The sequence below is a fragment of the Ananas comosus genome, linkage group 21, assembly GCF_001540865.1.
Source record: "Ananas comosus cultivar F153 linkage group 21, ASM154086v1, whole genome shotgun sequence".
NCBI lineage: Eukaryota > Viridiplantae > Streptophyta > Magnoliopsida > Poales > Bromeliaceae > Ananas > Ananas comosus.
The window spans coordinates 1,301,839-1,317,755 of NC_033641.1; the positions used below are offsets into that span (position 1 = coordinate 1,301,839).

The 15,917-nt window shown below is 37.9% G+C and overlaps 3 protein-coding genes across 6 annotated transcripts; 2 read left to right on the forward strand and 1 right to left on the reverse strand.

Moving 5' to 3' along the window:
- On the forward strand, positions 96 to 5,907 carry LOC109726640 (15-cis-zeta-carotene isomerase, chloroplastic). Of its 3 annotated transcripts, none has more exons than XM_020256371.1 (5): positions 96 to 529; positions 2,067 to 2,213; positions 2,785 to 2,994; positions 3,326 to 3,668; positions 3,796 to 5,907. In XM_020256371.1, exons 1-4 carry the CDS (start codon positions 98 to 100, stop codon positions 3,659 to 3,661), a joined length of 1,125 nt encoding a protein of 374 aa, XP_020111960.1. In that variant the 5' UTR covers positions 96 to 97; the 3' UTR covers positions 3,662 to 3,668; positions 3,796 to 5,907. The 3 variants fall into 3 exon arrangements, with proteins under 3 accessions (XP_020111960.1, XP_020111959.1, XP_020111958.1); XM_020256370.1 differs by having other exon boundaries at positions 3,753 to 4,295; XM_020256369.1 differs by having other exon boundaries at positions 3,326 to 4,295.
- On the reverse strand, positions 3,751 to 5,587 carry LOC109726639 (chitinase-3-like protein 1). Its single transcript, XM_020256368.1, is given in 2 exon segments — positions 3,751 to 4,009; positions 4,447 to 5,587. Coding segments are annotated over 2 exon segments (1,371 nt in total). The 3' UTR covers positions 3,751 to 3,779.
- Positions 8,674 to 15,024, forward strand: LOC109726849 (3-oxoacyl-[acyl-carrier-protein] reductase 4-like). 2 transcript variants are annotated; one of them, XM_020256664.1, is made up of 11 exons: positions 8,688 to 8,953; positions 9,497 to 9,639; positions 11,190 to 11,243; positions 12,175 to 12,255; positions 12,348 to 12,393; positions 12,479 to 12,573; positions 12,661 to 12,693; positions 13,297 to 13,431; positions 13,752 to 13,845; positions 14,202 to 14,284; positions 14,706 to 15,024. In XM_020256664.1, exons 1-11 carry the CDS (start codon positions 8,770 to 8,772, stop codon positions 14,736 to 14,738), a joined length of 981 nt encoding a protein of 326 aa, XP_020112253.1. In that variant the 5' UTR covers positions 8,688 to 8,769; the 3' UTR covers positions 14,739 to 15,024. The 2 variants fall into 2 exon arrangements, with proteins under 2 accessions (XP_020112255.1, XP_020112253.1); XM_020256666.1 differs by lacking the exon at positions 12,661 to 12,693 and having other exon boundaries at positions 8,674 to 8,953.

The following is a 15,917-nucleotide window of genomic DNA, read 5'->3' on the forward strand; positions in this document are numbered from 1 at the left end:
ACGAGAAATTACAGGGTGGTATTTGAAGTTTTCCCTATATAAAAACCAGTCCCTTTCCTCTTCTTCTCCTCTCTCTCTCTCTCTCTCTATCTCTCTAATGGCGTTCTCCTCTCTCCTCCTCACCACCTCCCCCACTCTCCCCCTCTCCTCCCACCGCCGCACCCTCCCAATCCCCTCCACGCGCCCCCTAAAACCCTCCGTAAACCCTAATTTCGCCACCAATTCGTCGAATCCCCGTTCGATTGAGCCGCTCTTCGTCTCCGCTCGAGTTCGCGCGCGGGGGAGCTCGATCGGAGAAGCCGAGGCGGAGGAGCCCTACGTCGATGGGGGCGACGACGAGGGAGGAGCTCTCCGCGGCGAGGACTCGGCCGCGTTCGACTTGGGGGAGCAGAGGCTCGCCTCGTGGGCCTACTTCGCGGCGATTTTGGGCGCCGTGCTCTTCGGATTGAACGTGGTGTGGATCGACCCCTCCACGGGGTTCGGGACCGCGTTCGTGGGCGCCGTTTCGAGCCTCTCGAGTAGCCACGAGGTGAGTCCTGTGGTAAAGGTCTCAACTTTAAGGGGAATTTTGATTTTTCTCATAATATTATTACTGCGTTCTACTTGAATTTTGCAATTTTGTAACTGTTTAATGCATAAATATTAGGAATTTTGTAGTTTTGTTGAATTTGATAGATTGGTAGTATCGCCATATGAACTATCATAAGATGTGTCCAGGGTGTTTTTGCGCGGCGCAAGCTTGCTATATGAAGAGCTTATATAACAATTTTATCAGTTTTCGCGTTAAATATCTGTATAATCTTCTCTCGACGATTAAAACCTAAAACTTTTCTCATGCTTCCACTTTTGTGCACCGCGCTTCTGCTTATCGAGTAGAGAAGTTGTTTAAGAAGTGGATGAAACAGGCAATAAATTGACTTTTGTTCAATTATTAGCATGGACGATGCGTGGATGAGATTTATCTGCACTGGTTTTCTTCATTTAGTTTGCGATTTATTGTCCGTTTAAAGTACTTAAAGATAAATCAGGTGAACTAACTAAAGTAGATACACTATAGGCGGTGAACTGGTGGAAATAGTTGGGTCTTAAGGTAGATAAGCCAAGATCAAAAGGCATAAAGGAATTGGAAAGTTCAATTTATATAAAATACGTCAGAATTGGTGAACAGTTGGAATCATCCTTTTGTGTGATCGATTATTTGAAAATTGAAAGAAATTGGAAAATATTGGCTGAAGAGAAATGATAGAAAGTAAGTGATCAAATAGTGTAAGAATACCCAACTTGAACCACAATTCCCCAAACATAGGAGCCAACATGAAAAATGATTTAGGTGATTGAATCATCATCTTTAACTTGTGTTAAAAGCCATATATTTTTGTAGCTAAAGAAATCCATGGTAAATTGAGAATGTGCTTAAATGTGGACAAGAGAGCCATAAGTCAATGACTTTGGAAAGCCTTCAAAACAGGTGTCCTTTAAGATAGATGCGGCTGTCAGCCTGTTCAGTTTGAAATTGTAATGCGACAAGGGCAAGACAAGATCATCTCTCTCTCTCTCTCTCGCTCGCTCGCTCGCTCTCGTGCTCACTTTGTATGTGTGTGCACATGCTATCCCATCAAAGAATGCAGTGCAAATTGTGCATCTTTATTATTATTATTTTAATCTTCTTTTCTCGCTGCCTTTACTAGGCTGTGCTACCTTAATTCTTCTCTGGTGCTGCCCTCATATATATAACTTATTCTGAAATTTTGTATCTGCTTCGTAATATTTTCGCCAGTATTGGACTATCGAGTTTTGCCGGGCTTGAGAATCTATCTCTTTGGAGAAATATATTGCCATGTTAAGAGCACTCATTGTGGGTTGTGGGCTTGAAAATCCCAATTTTACCCTCCAAGCTTCCTTTTTGTTGCTTTTTTGTCGGTTTACTGGAGGAGCTAATTGTTATCTTTCTAGGCATCTAATTCTTATCTAGTTTAATTAAATTGTTTTCTTTTAGCTGAATAATTACTCCTGTTGCTGTTTCATCCTCGATGAGATTTTGAAAGCTTACTCTTTCAATTATGCAGGTTGTAATGTTGATCCTCATAATCATTTTTGCCGCTGTTCATAGTGGTATGGCTAGTTTCCGCGATGCTGGCGAGAAGCTTATTGGAGAGCGGGCTTACCGTGTTCTATTTGCAGGAATCTCCCTTCCCCTAGCAGTCAGCACTATTGTGAGTTCTCGAGCATCTTTTTTCTTCTCACTCGCTCTAGAATCTTTCATGCTAAATTGCCTCCTAAACCTGATTTCAGTTAAATCCTTAGTGTGACACCCCAATAGTTCCATATCGGATAATATGAGAGCGTGTAACGTGCTTATATACGACTGGCACGCTAGAACTAATAACCGGGCTTAAGCATTTTGGACTAGTGATTTTGACCCACGAGTTATTAGTACTAGTGGGCTGGGTAGTTGCACTTAAGAGTTCAATTTTAACTGCCCAGTTCCTGAAGTTTGTTCCATCCAGCAATTAGGTAATAATTAGGCTGTTCATTCACCAGGCTCGACATTAAATACCACTATATCCACTACGTCCAACAATTATGCTGAGGTGTTGTCTTTTTCCAGGCACTGCTTTAACAAGAGAATTTAATTGTTACACCAAACAAACTTTAGGGGCTAAATTGTTGAATTTGAACCTCTAAGGACTTAAATCAGGGTTAAATTTCAAGGACCAAAAATCAAACTTTTAATTGAACTTTTCTATATATTTTCTCGGTTATTAATTTTGGCTAGTGTTATAGGTTTACTTCATCAATCACCGATATGATGGTACCCAACTATGGCAAGTCCAGAGTGTCCCCGGCATCCACGAGCTTGTGTGGGTCTCCTCATTCATCTCATTCTATTTCTTATACCCATCCACATTCAATCTTTTAGAAGTTGCGGCAGTTGATAAGCCTAAGCTGCACATGTGGGAAACTGGAATAATGAGAATCACCAGACACCCTCAGGTATATGGTACTCCTCAATATATTCCCTTTGTTGGCATGGTTGCTTATCATAGAATAATCTCAAGAAAGGGTGAAAAGTTTGTGGTAGTTTCTGAACTTTCGGCGAATTGCAATTTCGTCCCAATTCATTCGCTTAAAATAGATTTTGTCCCTTAATATCCGATATTTTACGTGAAAGCTTTCTCGAAAGTCTAGGTACTATCCATACATTTTAGCTCCTCAAAAATTGAGTCTAAGACTTACCGATTGAGCAATTTGGGTGCGATTGCCAATAATTAGCATAAAAGTTTGTTTTTTTTTAATATATATATATTTTTTGCTCTTAATGCAGATGGTAGGTCAGGTAATCTGGTGCTTAGCTCACACTCTTTGGATTGGCAATTCTGTAGCAGTTGCTGCCTCTGTTGGCTTAATAGCTCATCATCTGTTTGGAGTTTGGAATGGCGATAGGAGACTCGCTTCGCGGTATGGTGAAGCTTTTGAAGTTGTAAAGAGCAGAACCAGTGTAATTCCTTTTGCAGCAATCCTTGATGGCCGTCAAAGATTGCCCAAAAATTATTACAAGGAATTTATTAGGCTACCTTATCTTACAATCACAATTTTGACCCTCGGTGCCTACTTTGCACATCCGTTGATGCAATCATCGAGCTACGGTCTTCACTGGTAGTAATACTGTATGTCAATAGATCTACTTGTTCGACAAAGACATGAAAATCATATAAAATCAAATTGAATTGTTGCTTTGCTAAACTGAGCAGAATAACTGTTGCACACGGGATTTCTCTTTACAATTTTTGGCAGGCTCTTGTTTGGTAAATGAGGAGAAACAAAAGAAGAGAGAAATGTAGGTGAAAATAAGAATCTTTTAAAGATCCTTTTGTCGATGCAGAAGATGCTTCTGATATTGTTGGAGCCTGATCTTTTGGTGGCAGTTGAAACGGAGCAGCTGCTTCTTTATATCCACTCTCATCCTCGAACTGCGAAGAATCATAATTCTCAAGCCAAGCCTCGGATGCTGCAATAAAAGTCAGATCAGTCTTCGTACAGAGATTCAACAGTAAGAAAAAAAAACTTCCACTTTCTATTATGGATTTAGAAAAATTTCTAGAGTTTACCGGAACTATTGCTCATTTTGATATAGGTACTCAAACTTTAAAAGTTTTGATTTTGATATCTAGTATTAGAGTGTGTTTGATTTAAGTACCTCTCAAGTAGAATATAACAGTGTTTGCAACATTTTTGACAGAATATTCTGTAACAGTACAGAGAGTTTGATAAACTTTTCTTTAAGAAAACATTCAGTTCAGTTCCCGACAATTTGATGGAACTTTTCAAAATTGAAAGTAAGTAGTCAAATCGAAATTTTGAAAGTTCAGGTTCCCATTTTAAAATGTGCTATAGTTTTGGAAAGTTCTATACATTTTCATCTATGAATTTGTCTACAATGTTTACCTTTTCTTGACACTGTACTATTCGAGTCGTCGAAGCTGATCGGCCAGAGGAAATAACCCAGCAGTCTATACTTCAAAGCGAACTCTATCTTCTCCTCAACCACGGTATGGTCGTCGAAGCTGACCCAAACCCCGCCCGAGTAAAAATAAGCAGAAACCGTTGAGTTATCGTATTGAGAAACTGTGGTGGGGTCTCTTAACAGTTGTTCAATCTCGAAATATGCCATCGAACCGGTCCGGTTGCTGATCCGCTGCTTCGGCCCCCCGGCCACCACTGGTGAGTTGATTCCATTCTTCGCTTTGTTCTTTAAGAACCAAGATTTTCCGTATAAGGGAATGCCCAAAACTAGCTTACATGAAGGAATCCCTGCATCTAGCTAAGAAATGTTCCCATAGCTTGCTGAGAAGTGTGAGACCTTATCGTAAAGTTGTGCATAAAAAATAGTGACATTGCTATTCTTGTGGAAGCCAAATGAGACTGCATTTATCCAATCTAGGTTGCTTGAGATCGCGTCTATTGGGTAGTCGAGATCGTCGGACGGCCCGTCGAATATGTGGTTCGAGAAGTAAACCGTGGCGGTTAAAAGGAGCGGGGGCCGCGACGAGCGCTTGGCTTCGTCTTCGATTTGAGCTCTCCATTCTGCGATCAAGATTCCAAGGTTGGTCAGGTCGGCAGGGGAGGCGGGGAACTGCCACGCGAAATCGAGGCCGTCGAACGCGTTGGCGCGGGCGAGGCCGATCGCGGAGTCGATGAATGCTGACCGACAGACCGGATCGGCGGCCATCGCAGAAAACGCGACGTTCGATGACTTGGAGTTTTGATCATCAGTGGAAATGGACAGAAGGATTTTGAGAGATGGGTTTGTGGATTTGAGGGTGGAGGAGAATGTAGCTAAGAGTGGGACCTGGTCAGGTGGGGGAAGGGATGTAATGAGGAGCCTGGTGTCAATTGAGGTGGAGTAGTAGAGGTGAGTGTAGAGAGAGGTGTTGATGTTGGAGAGAGGGGAGTAGTGATTGGAGGTGGAGAGCCAATACCCAGCTCTCACCTGATTTGAAGAGCCTGTGCAATTGGATGTAGAGAGAGAAACTAGAGAGAGAGTGAGGAGAGAGATGAAGAGTGAGGTGAGGGGAATTTGACCCATTTTGAGGAGTTTGAGGATGGCAATGGAAGTGGAGGATCAAGAGTTTTGGTTGTGGGCATTGTTCAGAGAGAGAGAGAGTGAGAGAGGTGGACTTTGGAGAGCACTAAGGGCAAGTTGAAAAGGGGTGGTGCTTTGTTTGGATTGGATCATTACTTTTAAAAAGATGGGCTCACATCTCTTAACCCCATTAATAGAAAAAGCTTTTTTGAGTGCTTCTCATTTGGAGTGGGAGTTGAGGATCAGTGGATCTGGAAAAGGTAAAAGTCATGACAGGCTGGTTCTTATATTACATATTCAGTTATATTGGTATTGCCTCTGAACACAGCCCAAATTAATTCTCACTGTCTCCTAACTGAAACATGGTTCATGTGCTCACTGCTTCCCCCTTTCTCTCTCTCTTTCTCTCTCTCTCTCTCTCTCTCTCTCTCTCTCTCTCACAGTAGCTGAAATAAATTTTTGAATCTTAAGTCTGGTCTTGCTCTCTCTCAAAGAGCAATCATTTATGGTAGGGTGTTTGGTGATATAAGAATTCGAACTTTCTAGTATAATAGAACTCCGCTTATAACTTATCATTTTGCTGTAGTGTGAGTTCACTTTAAGTCTCAGATGACGGAAACATCATAGTGGCCAAAGTTGATAGTTCTGTTTTCATAGTTTTATTCTAACAGCACTTCTCCAAACTTTACTTGGAGGAATGAGTCGCCGTGAAAGAGACAAAGAGGTATGTTTCCTTAAGAATGGTGCTATAAACACAATTTAATTAGTCGCCGTTACTAAGCATTTGGCATTAGGTGAATGTCACAGCTTGTTTAGGCACATTATTAATAATTTATTCCAGTGGACCATTTTTCAATTCCATGGCCTCAACTGCCTCACTCATATTTTGCATCAGCACAAGCTGACCTACAAGGCTACAGCCCATGTGATGTAAAGTACAAAGCTGGTAGCAAAAGCATAGAAGGGTGAGTGTCTTTTGTGTGAGGGAACTATTATACAGAGAACTTTTCTGGACACTGGCCATGGATCAAAGTTTTAAGTGCTTTTTTTTCTGCTTCTGAATAACTTTTCTACTAACTGAATTTAGTTTGGAGTAGAAAGGACGGGTGAGGTCTCAGGTTTCAATCCATAGGAAAACTCAGGATTATGCACAGGAACCAAGCAAAACTCAGGATTCAGGTGTGGAGAGAGAGAGAGAGAGAGAGAGAGAGAGAGAGAGAGAGAGAGAGAGAGAGTAGTTTCTCTACTTGAAGAAGCAGTAGTAGAACTACTAGAGGGAGAGAGAATAGCTTGTCTATTTGAAGAACCAATAANAATTTATTTTTCTAAAAAAATAGACAAAGTGGGTATCACGCTACTTTTTTCTCTTTAAAAAAAAAGTGTCCCAAAAAAAAAAGGGCAAAAACTTCAAATACCACTCTTGTAGTTTTATACTTTCTCACTTTAGTATTATGTGGTTTAAAGTGTATCAATATAGTGCCATGTGGTTTTATTTTTATCTTTTTATTATCGATTTTACTAATGTCTTTTTGTTAAATCAGTGATAAAGTTAAAATTAAAGGGTACTAAAGTGAATATTTGATAAATTTAGGTAGGGTATCTGAAATTTTTATATATAATTTAACGAAATATTAAGGGAGAAGCTGAGAACCAATGGTGTAAGATTTATGCGTTGCATGTGATAAAGGGCCGATCGGACGGTGCATCATTGCTTTAAGAATTGTATATTTTATTTTATATGATAAATTATTATTAGACTATCTCTTCGTGGTGAAGCTTTCTATCTCATTTTTATTCGAATAATTTATCCGAAGAGAGAAAAAAAAGCTAAAAGATAGAAATTATTTTTTTGGAAATGTCTGCTTTCTTTTTTCTTTTTTCTTTTTTTTTTTTTACTTTCTTACTTTTAAAAATATTTTATTTTAAAAAATTACAACTTTAATGAAGAGGATCGACTAAATGACCACATTATCCTTACTTATTCTGTAAGAATAATTTGGTCAAATTAATCATAGCCCTGCTACACCGTCACATCAGCGACAATATTCTAAATTAGACCGTGAGACTTAATTAATTATTACCACACTATTAGTCGCGGTACTGCTATCACCGTCACATCAGCGGCAATATCATTATTGAGTTAACTATGACAATATCATTATTGAGTTAACTAAATTAGATTATGAAACTTAATTCGCATTAGCGACAACACCACTATAGAGTCAATTAAATTATATTGTGAGACAATTAATTATTACCGCACCATTAATCTTAGCATAGCTATCACCGCAACATAAGCCATAACATCAGTATTGAGTCAATTAAATTAGACTATGAGACTTAATTAATTATTATCACGTCATTAATCATAACACTGTTAGCACCGCCACGTCAGCGATAATATCTATATTAAGGTTTCGTTTGGAATTGCGGGGAGATTGCTGTTTGTTTCAGTACGTAATATTGCATATTACTGTTAGTCGGTTACGATATATTTTCTACGGTTCCATTGGAGAACACAGAAGTATATTTCTATGCTTTTTCTCAATTTTATTTTATCTAACAGCGTTAAATAAACCTCAATACCAAACTAAGCCTAACTCAACTAAATTAGATGTGACACTTAACTAATTATTACTATGCTATTTATGGTGAATCTTATTTGCAATAATCTTGAAGGTTGAGGTAAAATCTATAACAAATTAAGAGTTTTATTTTTAGCATTTAGCTTCCGCAAATTTTTTTTATAAATAGTTCAAATAAATTTATATTTGTATAAATGATTATTTTCTTATTACGCAACCGCCGTATTAGTAGTTTTAAGTTTTTTTTTATTGCCCATAAGTTGAAAAATAGGATTAAAGTGTGGATATCAATTCGATAATTGAGTCACCATATTTAAACATAAGAACATGGTGATTGTATCAACGTGTTCAACTTAAAAACGCCAATTTGACACTCGCATGATAAGGAGAGGATCATTTATGCAAACATAATTTTGCTACGATCATTTGTAAAGAAAAAAGTTTTGAGCGGGGTATATGCAAAAAGATCACAAATTCAAGTATGAGGACTAAGTGTCACAAACTCATAGTTTGAGGACTAAAGTATAATTTAGCCCATCTCTTTCAAATAGCTCTTCTCGTTCGTCCTCGTCCTCCTCTTTTTCCTTCCTCCGATCTCCCATGGCCACCACCTCCATCTCCGTCGCCCTCAACTCTCCGGCGATCTCTTCCCGCCTCGCCGCAGCTTCCCGGAGGGCGGCGCCGCCCCTCGCGCGCCGCTCCGCCGCGCCGGCCACCTCTCTCCGGTCGCCGCCTCTTCGCGCCGCGTTCGGATCCGCTGAACCCGCACCCTTCGCCTTCTCCGGTAATCATCGCCCCTTCCCCTTTCTCTCTCTCGCTTGTCCCTCTCATTGCTCTAGATGTTGGATTCGATGCTGAGTTTGGGGCTTTATCAGCTGTGATTGGGCCATGGTAGTAGCGTTTTGGGGCTTGCGAGGTTGAACTTTGAGATCTATGCGTTGAGATCCTGTTTATTTAATTCAACCCATATGATGGTTCTTCTGGTACAAAATTTAAGTCCATTAACATTTTAGTCACGTGAATCACACGGAATATGCTAATCAAGCGCACATCAAAATTTTGAAGTATAAGAGTCATTAAATGGCTCAAAACAAATGAATTAAAAAGTTTGATAGCAAAATTAAAATTTTTCAAAAGGCAGGTAATTGGATCAAAACCGATTGTAGCTCAGGTAAGTTTTTTGTTCTGTAGGTGAAAAGGTTATGAGATTGATTAATTTTTCTCTCTCTCTCTTTTTTTTTTCTTTTTTTTTTTTTTGACCTTGATGTTATGAGATTGATGTTACTGTTGGTTGATAGGTTTTAAGCTGTAGGAGTTATTGATGCAGGTTTAAGAACTCAGGTTTCAACTACTGATCAGGCAATTACTGAAGATGCTCAAAAGGTGGAAGCTCCAGTTGTTGTTGTTACTGGAGCCTCCAGAGGAATTGGAAGAGCTATAGCATTGGCTCTTGGTAGGGCTGGGTGCAAGGTTTGTATACTTTGATCATCTTAGTTTTTTCTACTACACTCAAGTTTAAAATTTTCTCTGTACAAGCATCAGTTACTTCACCGAGGACCTATTTGGATACCAAAATACCCGTAGTTGTTGTCTAATAATATATCTCTCGATAACTGTGCCGTATAGGATTTTCTTTCGTGATTAAAAGCTAGAAATTTGATTATAGCTGGTGTGGAATCTTAATGATTCTCAGGAGATGATTTTGCAACACTTTGAGGAAAAAAATGATGTAAGAGGCCACATGCACCGTCCAGTTGTAGATGTACTCTCATATCCTCCGTCAGCCAATTACCATACGTCCCTTGAGTAAGCAAGAAAGATATGCTGAAATATGCTTTCATTATATGTGAAATAGGCTATTCATTTGTTCAGGATATGATAGTTTACCTTGTATGTGAAATATTCTATCCTGAAATACCATAATTATTAGACTTCACAATTGCTAATGGTTGAATTTCTATCTTGTAATCACCAGAGGAAAGAGCATTACAAGTTAATTTCCGTATAATTTGTTCCAACATCCAAACACCAACTAAAAACCATAGAAGATTGGGTACTTGTGTAACCTTTGGCTTGAGGCCTTTGTAGAACAAATTTCACACTTTTCAGATGCTCAATAGGTTGGCATTATATCATTTGCAGCTTAGGGTGTGTTTGGATCGGTGGAAAACTGATCCGAAAATTTTTTTTCCCTTGAAAAATGATTTTCGGATGTTTGGTTGTTCGTAAAAAGAAAAATTTGAAAAGATTTTTTTACAGATCCTGAGAAAAGGTTGGGTTTTCGTTTTCCGCTCAAAACGAGCGGAAAACGAAAACTCATGGCCAAAAGAGCGCGGCTCTTGTGGTAGGATATGCGCAGTCCACGAGGTCCACTTCACCTCGTGGACCGCATGAGAGGGAGTCCACGGTCCACCATGGACTCCTCTCTCTCTTCTATTTTATTTATAAATATTAATTATAATAATAATATTTGTAGTATTATAATTATTATATATCAATAATATATAATATGTGAAATAGGACAAAATATATATTATTACAACTTTTTCGTTTTTTTTCCTTTCAACCAAACAACCGTAACGGAAAACTACTTTTTTTTCCTACAAACCAAACACTACAGAGCGTAAAATTTATTTTCCTCCAAAATTTTTTTTTCCACCGAAAATTTTTTTTCATAGTTTTATGTAGAACCAAACACGCCCTTAGCATTTTCTTGTAATATATGACGCTATTCATTTAGTTGAAGTGATTTATTCTTGACGGGTGAGATTATGATTATGCATTTGTTTGATGCTATTTAAGATATTCTGTTCTGAGTGCCAGCTTCTTCTAGTTGCTCCACTCATTTGTTTCTACTGTTTCTCTGGGAAGAGATATTTTAGTTGCTCTATTGGTTTATCAGATTAACAATTCTTTCACTTGTAATAACAGTTGTTTTATCCATAATGTACATGACTGTCCTAATTCTGCATGCCTCTGCAAGAAGCTTAGTAGTTGATAGTCTTCTCATTCTATTCCAGGTCCTTGTGAATTATGCGAGATCTGCAAAAGAAGCTGAAGAAGTTTCAAAAGAAGTGAGTTATCGTTACCTCATTTGTCCCAAGTCATAACCTGCCGAAGTATCATCCACCTATAATGTTTTTGCTCATCTTGTTGCATATGCTTTTGTATAAGAAGAACACTTGTGTGAAGGAAAAAAGGAAAAAAAGAAATAGAAAAAAAAACTCTAGAAAGGAGCATAAGATCAGGAATATGATACAGTAGTAGAGTCCTGAGAGCCTCAGACTTTGGTGTTACACAGTTAAGGGAGGGTGTGTTGGGTGTTCTGCTAGGTATTTGATGCATTGAACCAGCAAAAAGTGGTCACAGTGGCCTTTTCTTTTGTTCCTTTTCTTTTCTTTTCTTTTTTCATATCTTCTACCTTTTCTCATCCTAAGCAATACTTTTTCGCAGCAATTTTTGCTTTTATTACTATTTGGGTATGGCACAGCAGCGAACAACCTGCAAATACTACATCCTGCTTCAGATTTCTATGTCATTGAACGTTGCATTTTTTACCAGCATCTTTTGCAATTTTTACTTGACTATTGCAAATTTACTTGCAACTAGAGTGCTCTTTGTAATTAATCAAACCATCTCTAACATTTCTTTTTCTTTTTTTGGGGTAAAAATTTATGTGTATATTGAGTTATCAACGAACATATATGAGCAATTAACAAAGTTTACTCAACCCACTAGAAAATCATGGGCTCTCGTGCCCTACATACTCGAGGCTGCATTAGAGTGATACCATGGTGATATACCTCGCTTGTGATGTCTTGCATCTTACACATTCAGATTTATGTTAGTCTTCATAGGAACTTCCACCCGACCTAAAAAGGCTACTTCAACAGATACTCCACTTTGACGCGTGGATATGCCCATTAGATGGTTTGTTCTCATTCTCAGATCCAGAATATAAGACATTTCTCTTTTTTAATTCTTTTGATATTTATTGTATTGCAGATTGAGTCATCTGGTGGTCAAGCAATTATATTTGGAGGGGATGTTTCAAAAGAAGCTGATGTGGAATCTATGGTGAAAACGGTGGGGGCAAATTTGCAATTAATTCCTCTCTTAGAGTTGGCTACTACAGCATGATTTCCTATGCTTATATTATGGATGCATGGTAATTTCAGGCAGTCGATGCCTGGGGAACGGTTGACATATTAGTGAATAATGCAGGTAATTAGAAGTTGACATTTCTGCCCTTTTCCTTCTTTGAACTTCATCATCTTATTTTCCTGAGATGAAATGATAATAATTTCAGGAATTACTCGAGATACATTATTAATGCGAATGAAGAAATCGCAGTGGCAAGAAGTAATTGATCTCAATCTTACAGGAGTTTTCCTCTGTACGCAGGTATCTACCCTCGTGCTATTTTGCATTGTAATTTGAAAATCAAACTGTTGAATATTTTTCATCGTAATTTTATCTGCTCTTTTATAGGCTGCAACAAAAATTATGATGAAAAAGAAAAAGGTATGCTCTGCTACATGAACTAACGGTTTTTTTATTTTCTTAGATCCATTAAACATATTTCTGGAACACCCTTTGCCATTACAATCCTCAAGAGTGTGGTTTGAAATGAAATAAGCACTCCTTTTTAAGGTCTTAAATATCATTCCTATTAAGAAAAATAATCTCAGAAAACTATCTAATTCTTCTTCAAACTTTGTCAAAATATTTCCCTTTTCTTCCTCCGTTGTCATTCATATCTCCTTCTTGGTGGCTCATTTAATCTAAGATCAGCTCTTCTATTAGCGGAACAGCAGTACTTCTAGGTCCAGAACTACTATGTGGCCAAAATTGAGAGAATAGAACCTGTTGCTTGCTTTCATTTCAATTTCATCTCCGTAGCACATGACTAGCCAGTTAGTTTCAAATGGATGACTCATAAGTATTTGTTCGGAGTCAGAAGATCCTTCATTTTACACCTCCTCAGTAAAATTAAAATCGCAACTTATTCTCACTTCAAATTGAGATGAAAGTTTTTTTGTAACAGGATCATAGCCTTTATGCAAGTTCTTCTCTCACATATTATATCATTCGGCTATTCTGATCATTTGATAAAATTGTTTTCAGGGGAGAATTATTAACATAGCATCGGTTGTCGGTCTCGTTGGAAATGTTGGTCAAGCTAATTATAGCGCTGCCAAGGCCGGGGTAATTGGCTTCACGAAAACCGTCGCAAGGGAGTATGCAAGCAGAAATATCAATGTGAGTTTATCTCTCTGTGTAGGGCCTTGTGCATATGTTCTCTGCAAAATCATCTGTTTACTTTTAGAAACTTCTAAATTTTATACACCCCTCTTTGGTTTGGTTGGAAAGGTTTTGTTTAAAGAAGGGATACTTTTGTAAGAAAATTAAGTTTTTTAAAGAAAAATGTGAAATTTCAAATTTCACATTTTGCAGCGGATATAGATGTACACATATCATATCTCAGGGGCATAACTTTTAAGTATATTCCTTCTATGTCGAATCTTCGTATTTGTGTGACCCTTCGACGTGCCTTGAACATCGATTTGCATGTTGCTTAGGTTAATGCTGTTGCTCCCGGATTTATTGCATCTGATATGACTGCTAAGCTCGGAGAGGATCTCGAGAAGAAAATCTTGCAGACAATCCCACTAGGTATGTGTGACGGCCCTCATATTTTCGGCCAACTAGCAACAGAGATTTGAACTGAGGATATGGATTCTTATGATTTATTCGTAAAGAAAGTAACAGATAATACATAAATCATAGATGATTTAACATAATGCATGAATCATCGTTTCCCTCTATGCTGTGAATTGAACAAAATCAGATTTCTGTTTGTAAATATCCAAAGCAAAATGTCGACCTAACTGGTATTAGTTTCAAAAAGCGTTACAAGACAAATATGGTGCTAACTTCTATTATCCTTTTAGTATTGTTATTCATTCTCTTTCATCTATCAAAATAGAGATGACATAATATGTTTTTTCTTTTTAACTTTTTATTCTCAGGGAGGTATGGTCGACCGGAAGAAGTTGCTGGCTTGGTGGAGTTCCTGGCCCTTAGTCCTGCGGCTAGTTACATTACTGGCCAGGTATGGCATTACGTTTAGCCAATTTATGGGTTAAACTTACGACTAGCTGGTGAATCTAAAAACCTACATGCCTCGTGCCTATTCGGCCGAGCTTTTGACGGAGCTTCTCTACCCCAAGAGGCAACAGCTATGTGTTTGGCTAGCCAAACTCCTCTGGAGCTTTGATGTGCCAGATGCTTTTAAGATCCAGAAGTAGATGTTTCAATTTTCGGAACACCTGCTTTTGGTACGGCGAAAAGCTGTTGAGAAGAGAGTATATTCAAAAGCTCTTCAAGCATCTTTTACTCAAACAACACTTCTGCCAAAACTCCAACGTGGCTAAACAGGGACGCCTAACTCAGCTCAGAAACTTTCACTGGTGATTGATCTCGTCGAATTCTTACAATATACTTAGATGGTGACAATAGTAATAAAAACGCAGGTGTTCACCATTGATGGCGGTATGGTAATGTAGAACAGGAGCAGAGCTTATGAAAACAGCATTCGGATATCGAACTAATGATCTGTTATTACGGCACCATATCGCACTCTTTGCAGGTAAATAACTCGGCATAGAGTTAGATTTTCGAGAAGGTACCTAGCATTTTTGCAGTTTCTGTGTCTTTCCTTGCAAATTTCTGTGTGTTTTTTTGTTGCTATATAATCCCTTTTTTGCCTGTTGTTTTGAAATGCTTTTTCGAAATGAGCTTATCAGATAAAGAAAAGTTTGGCAATTTATTGGACAGTTTTGTTGCCATTTACTGATGGTTTCTCTCCATTTGATTCTACAAAATAATTTTCTCTCTCCCTTTTGTCATTGATAATAATTAATAGGTATAATTTGTAAGTACTATTGTTTAAACAGTCCAGCTACTATACTCTTATGAGTACGAAGGCGGCTCTTATGAGTACGATCGCCTTCGTACTCATAAATCCTTTTTGATAATAGAGCTTCCGAATCGACGATCCATACTGTTAAACATTAGCTAAGACATTTAAAATTTCTAGAAATTAAATTTTATAGTTTTTTGACATCATTTATCTTACGATAAAAAAATATCAAAATTGATAGTTTTTAACGGCCAGTATGGATTATGGAATACTTGTTAGTTTAACGGTGTAAAAGAATCGGAATTGGTTGAATTTTTGATAAAAAATTCTATTCATTATCTAGATAAAGATTATTAACTCTGATCTTAAATTGGAGGATCCGATCATCCATTTTTGGGATGTCATTCGATTTTGACGGTTCATTTTATACCCGCTTGGTGAATTTTATTATGATTTCGAAAAGTTACGAAATTTATTTTTTAAAAGTTTCAAATACTCAAAATTATATTTAACGGAATGGATTGTCGACTCAGAAGCTCAATCATCGAAAATAATTTATGAGTACGAAGGGTTCAATACTCATAAGAGCATAGTAGCCCTCCTCTTGTTTAAATTAGGAAACTAATAAAAGGCCAAGTTGCAAAATTCGCCCTCGCATTTTGCCCCGTGTCTCAAATACCTTTGTCTATTAAATTTTGCTTTAATTTGAACCCGGTGTATTACAACTGTTTCAAATTTGTCAAATAAGTTGGTATGATGATTAAATTAGGATGCAAAACTTTACCTAAATGATTTGACATGTCGCACTAGGGTTCTAATGGAA

Excerpts from the sequence above, each read along its gene's own strand:
- LOC109726640 (XM_020256371.1), top strand. The coding sequence starts at position 98 with ATGGCGTTCTCCTCTCTCCTCCTCACCACCTCCCCCACTCTCCCCCTC. Across the intron at positions 2,214-2,784 it reads CCCTAGCAGTCAGCACTATT|GTTTACTTCATCAATCACCG; the intron begins GTGAGTTCTCGA and ends CTAGTGTTATAG. Across the intron at positions 2,995-3,325 it reads GAATCACCAGACACCCTCAG|ATGGTAGGTCAGGTAATCTG; the intron begins GTATATGGTACT and ends CTCTTAATGCAG.
- LOC109726849 (XM_020256664.1), top strand. The coding sequence starts at position 8,770 with ATGGCCACCACCTCCATCTCCGTCGCCCTCAACTCTCCGGCGATCTCT. Across the intron at positions 11,244-12,174 it reads CTGAAGAAGTTTCAAAAGAA|ATTGAGTCATCTGGTGGTCA; the intron begins GTGAGTTATCGT and ends ATTGTATTGCAG. Across the intron at positions 12,694-13,296 it reads TTATGATGAAAAAGAAAAAG|GGGAGAATTATTAACATAGC; the intron begins GTATGCTCTGCT and ends AATTGTTTTCAG.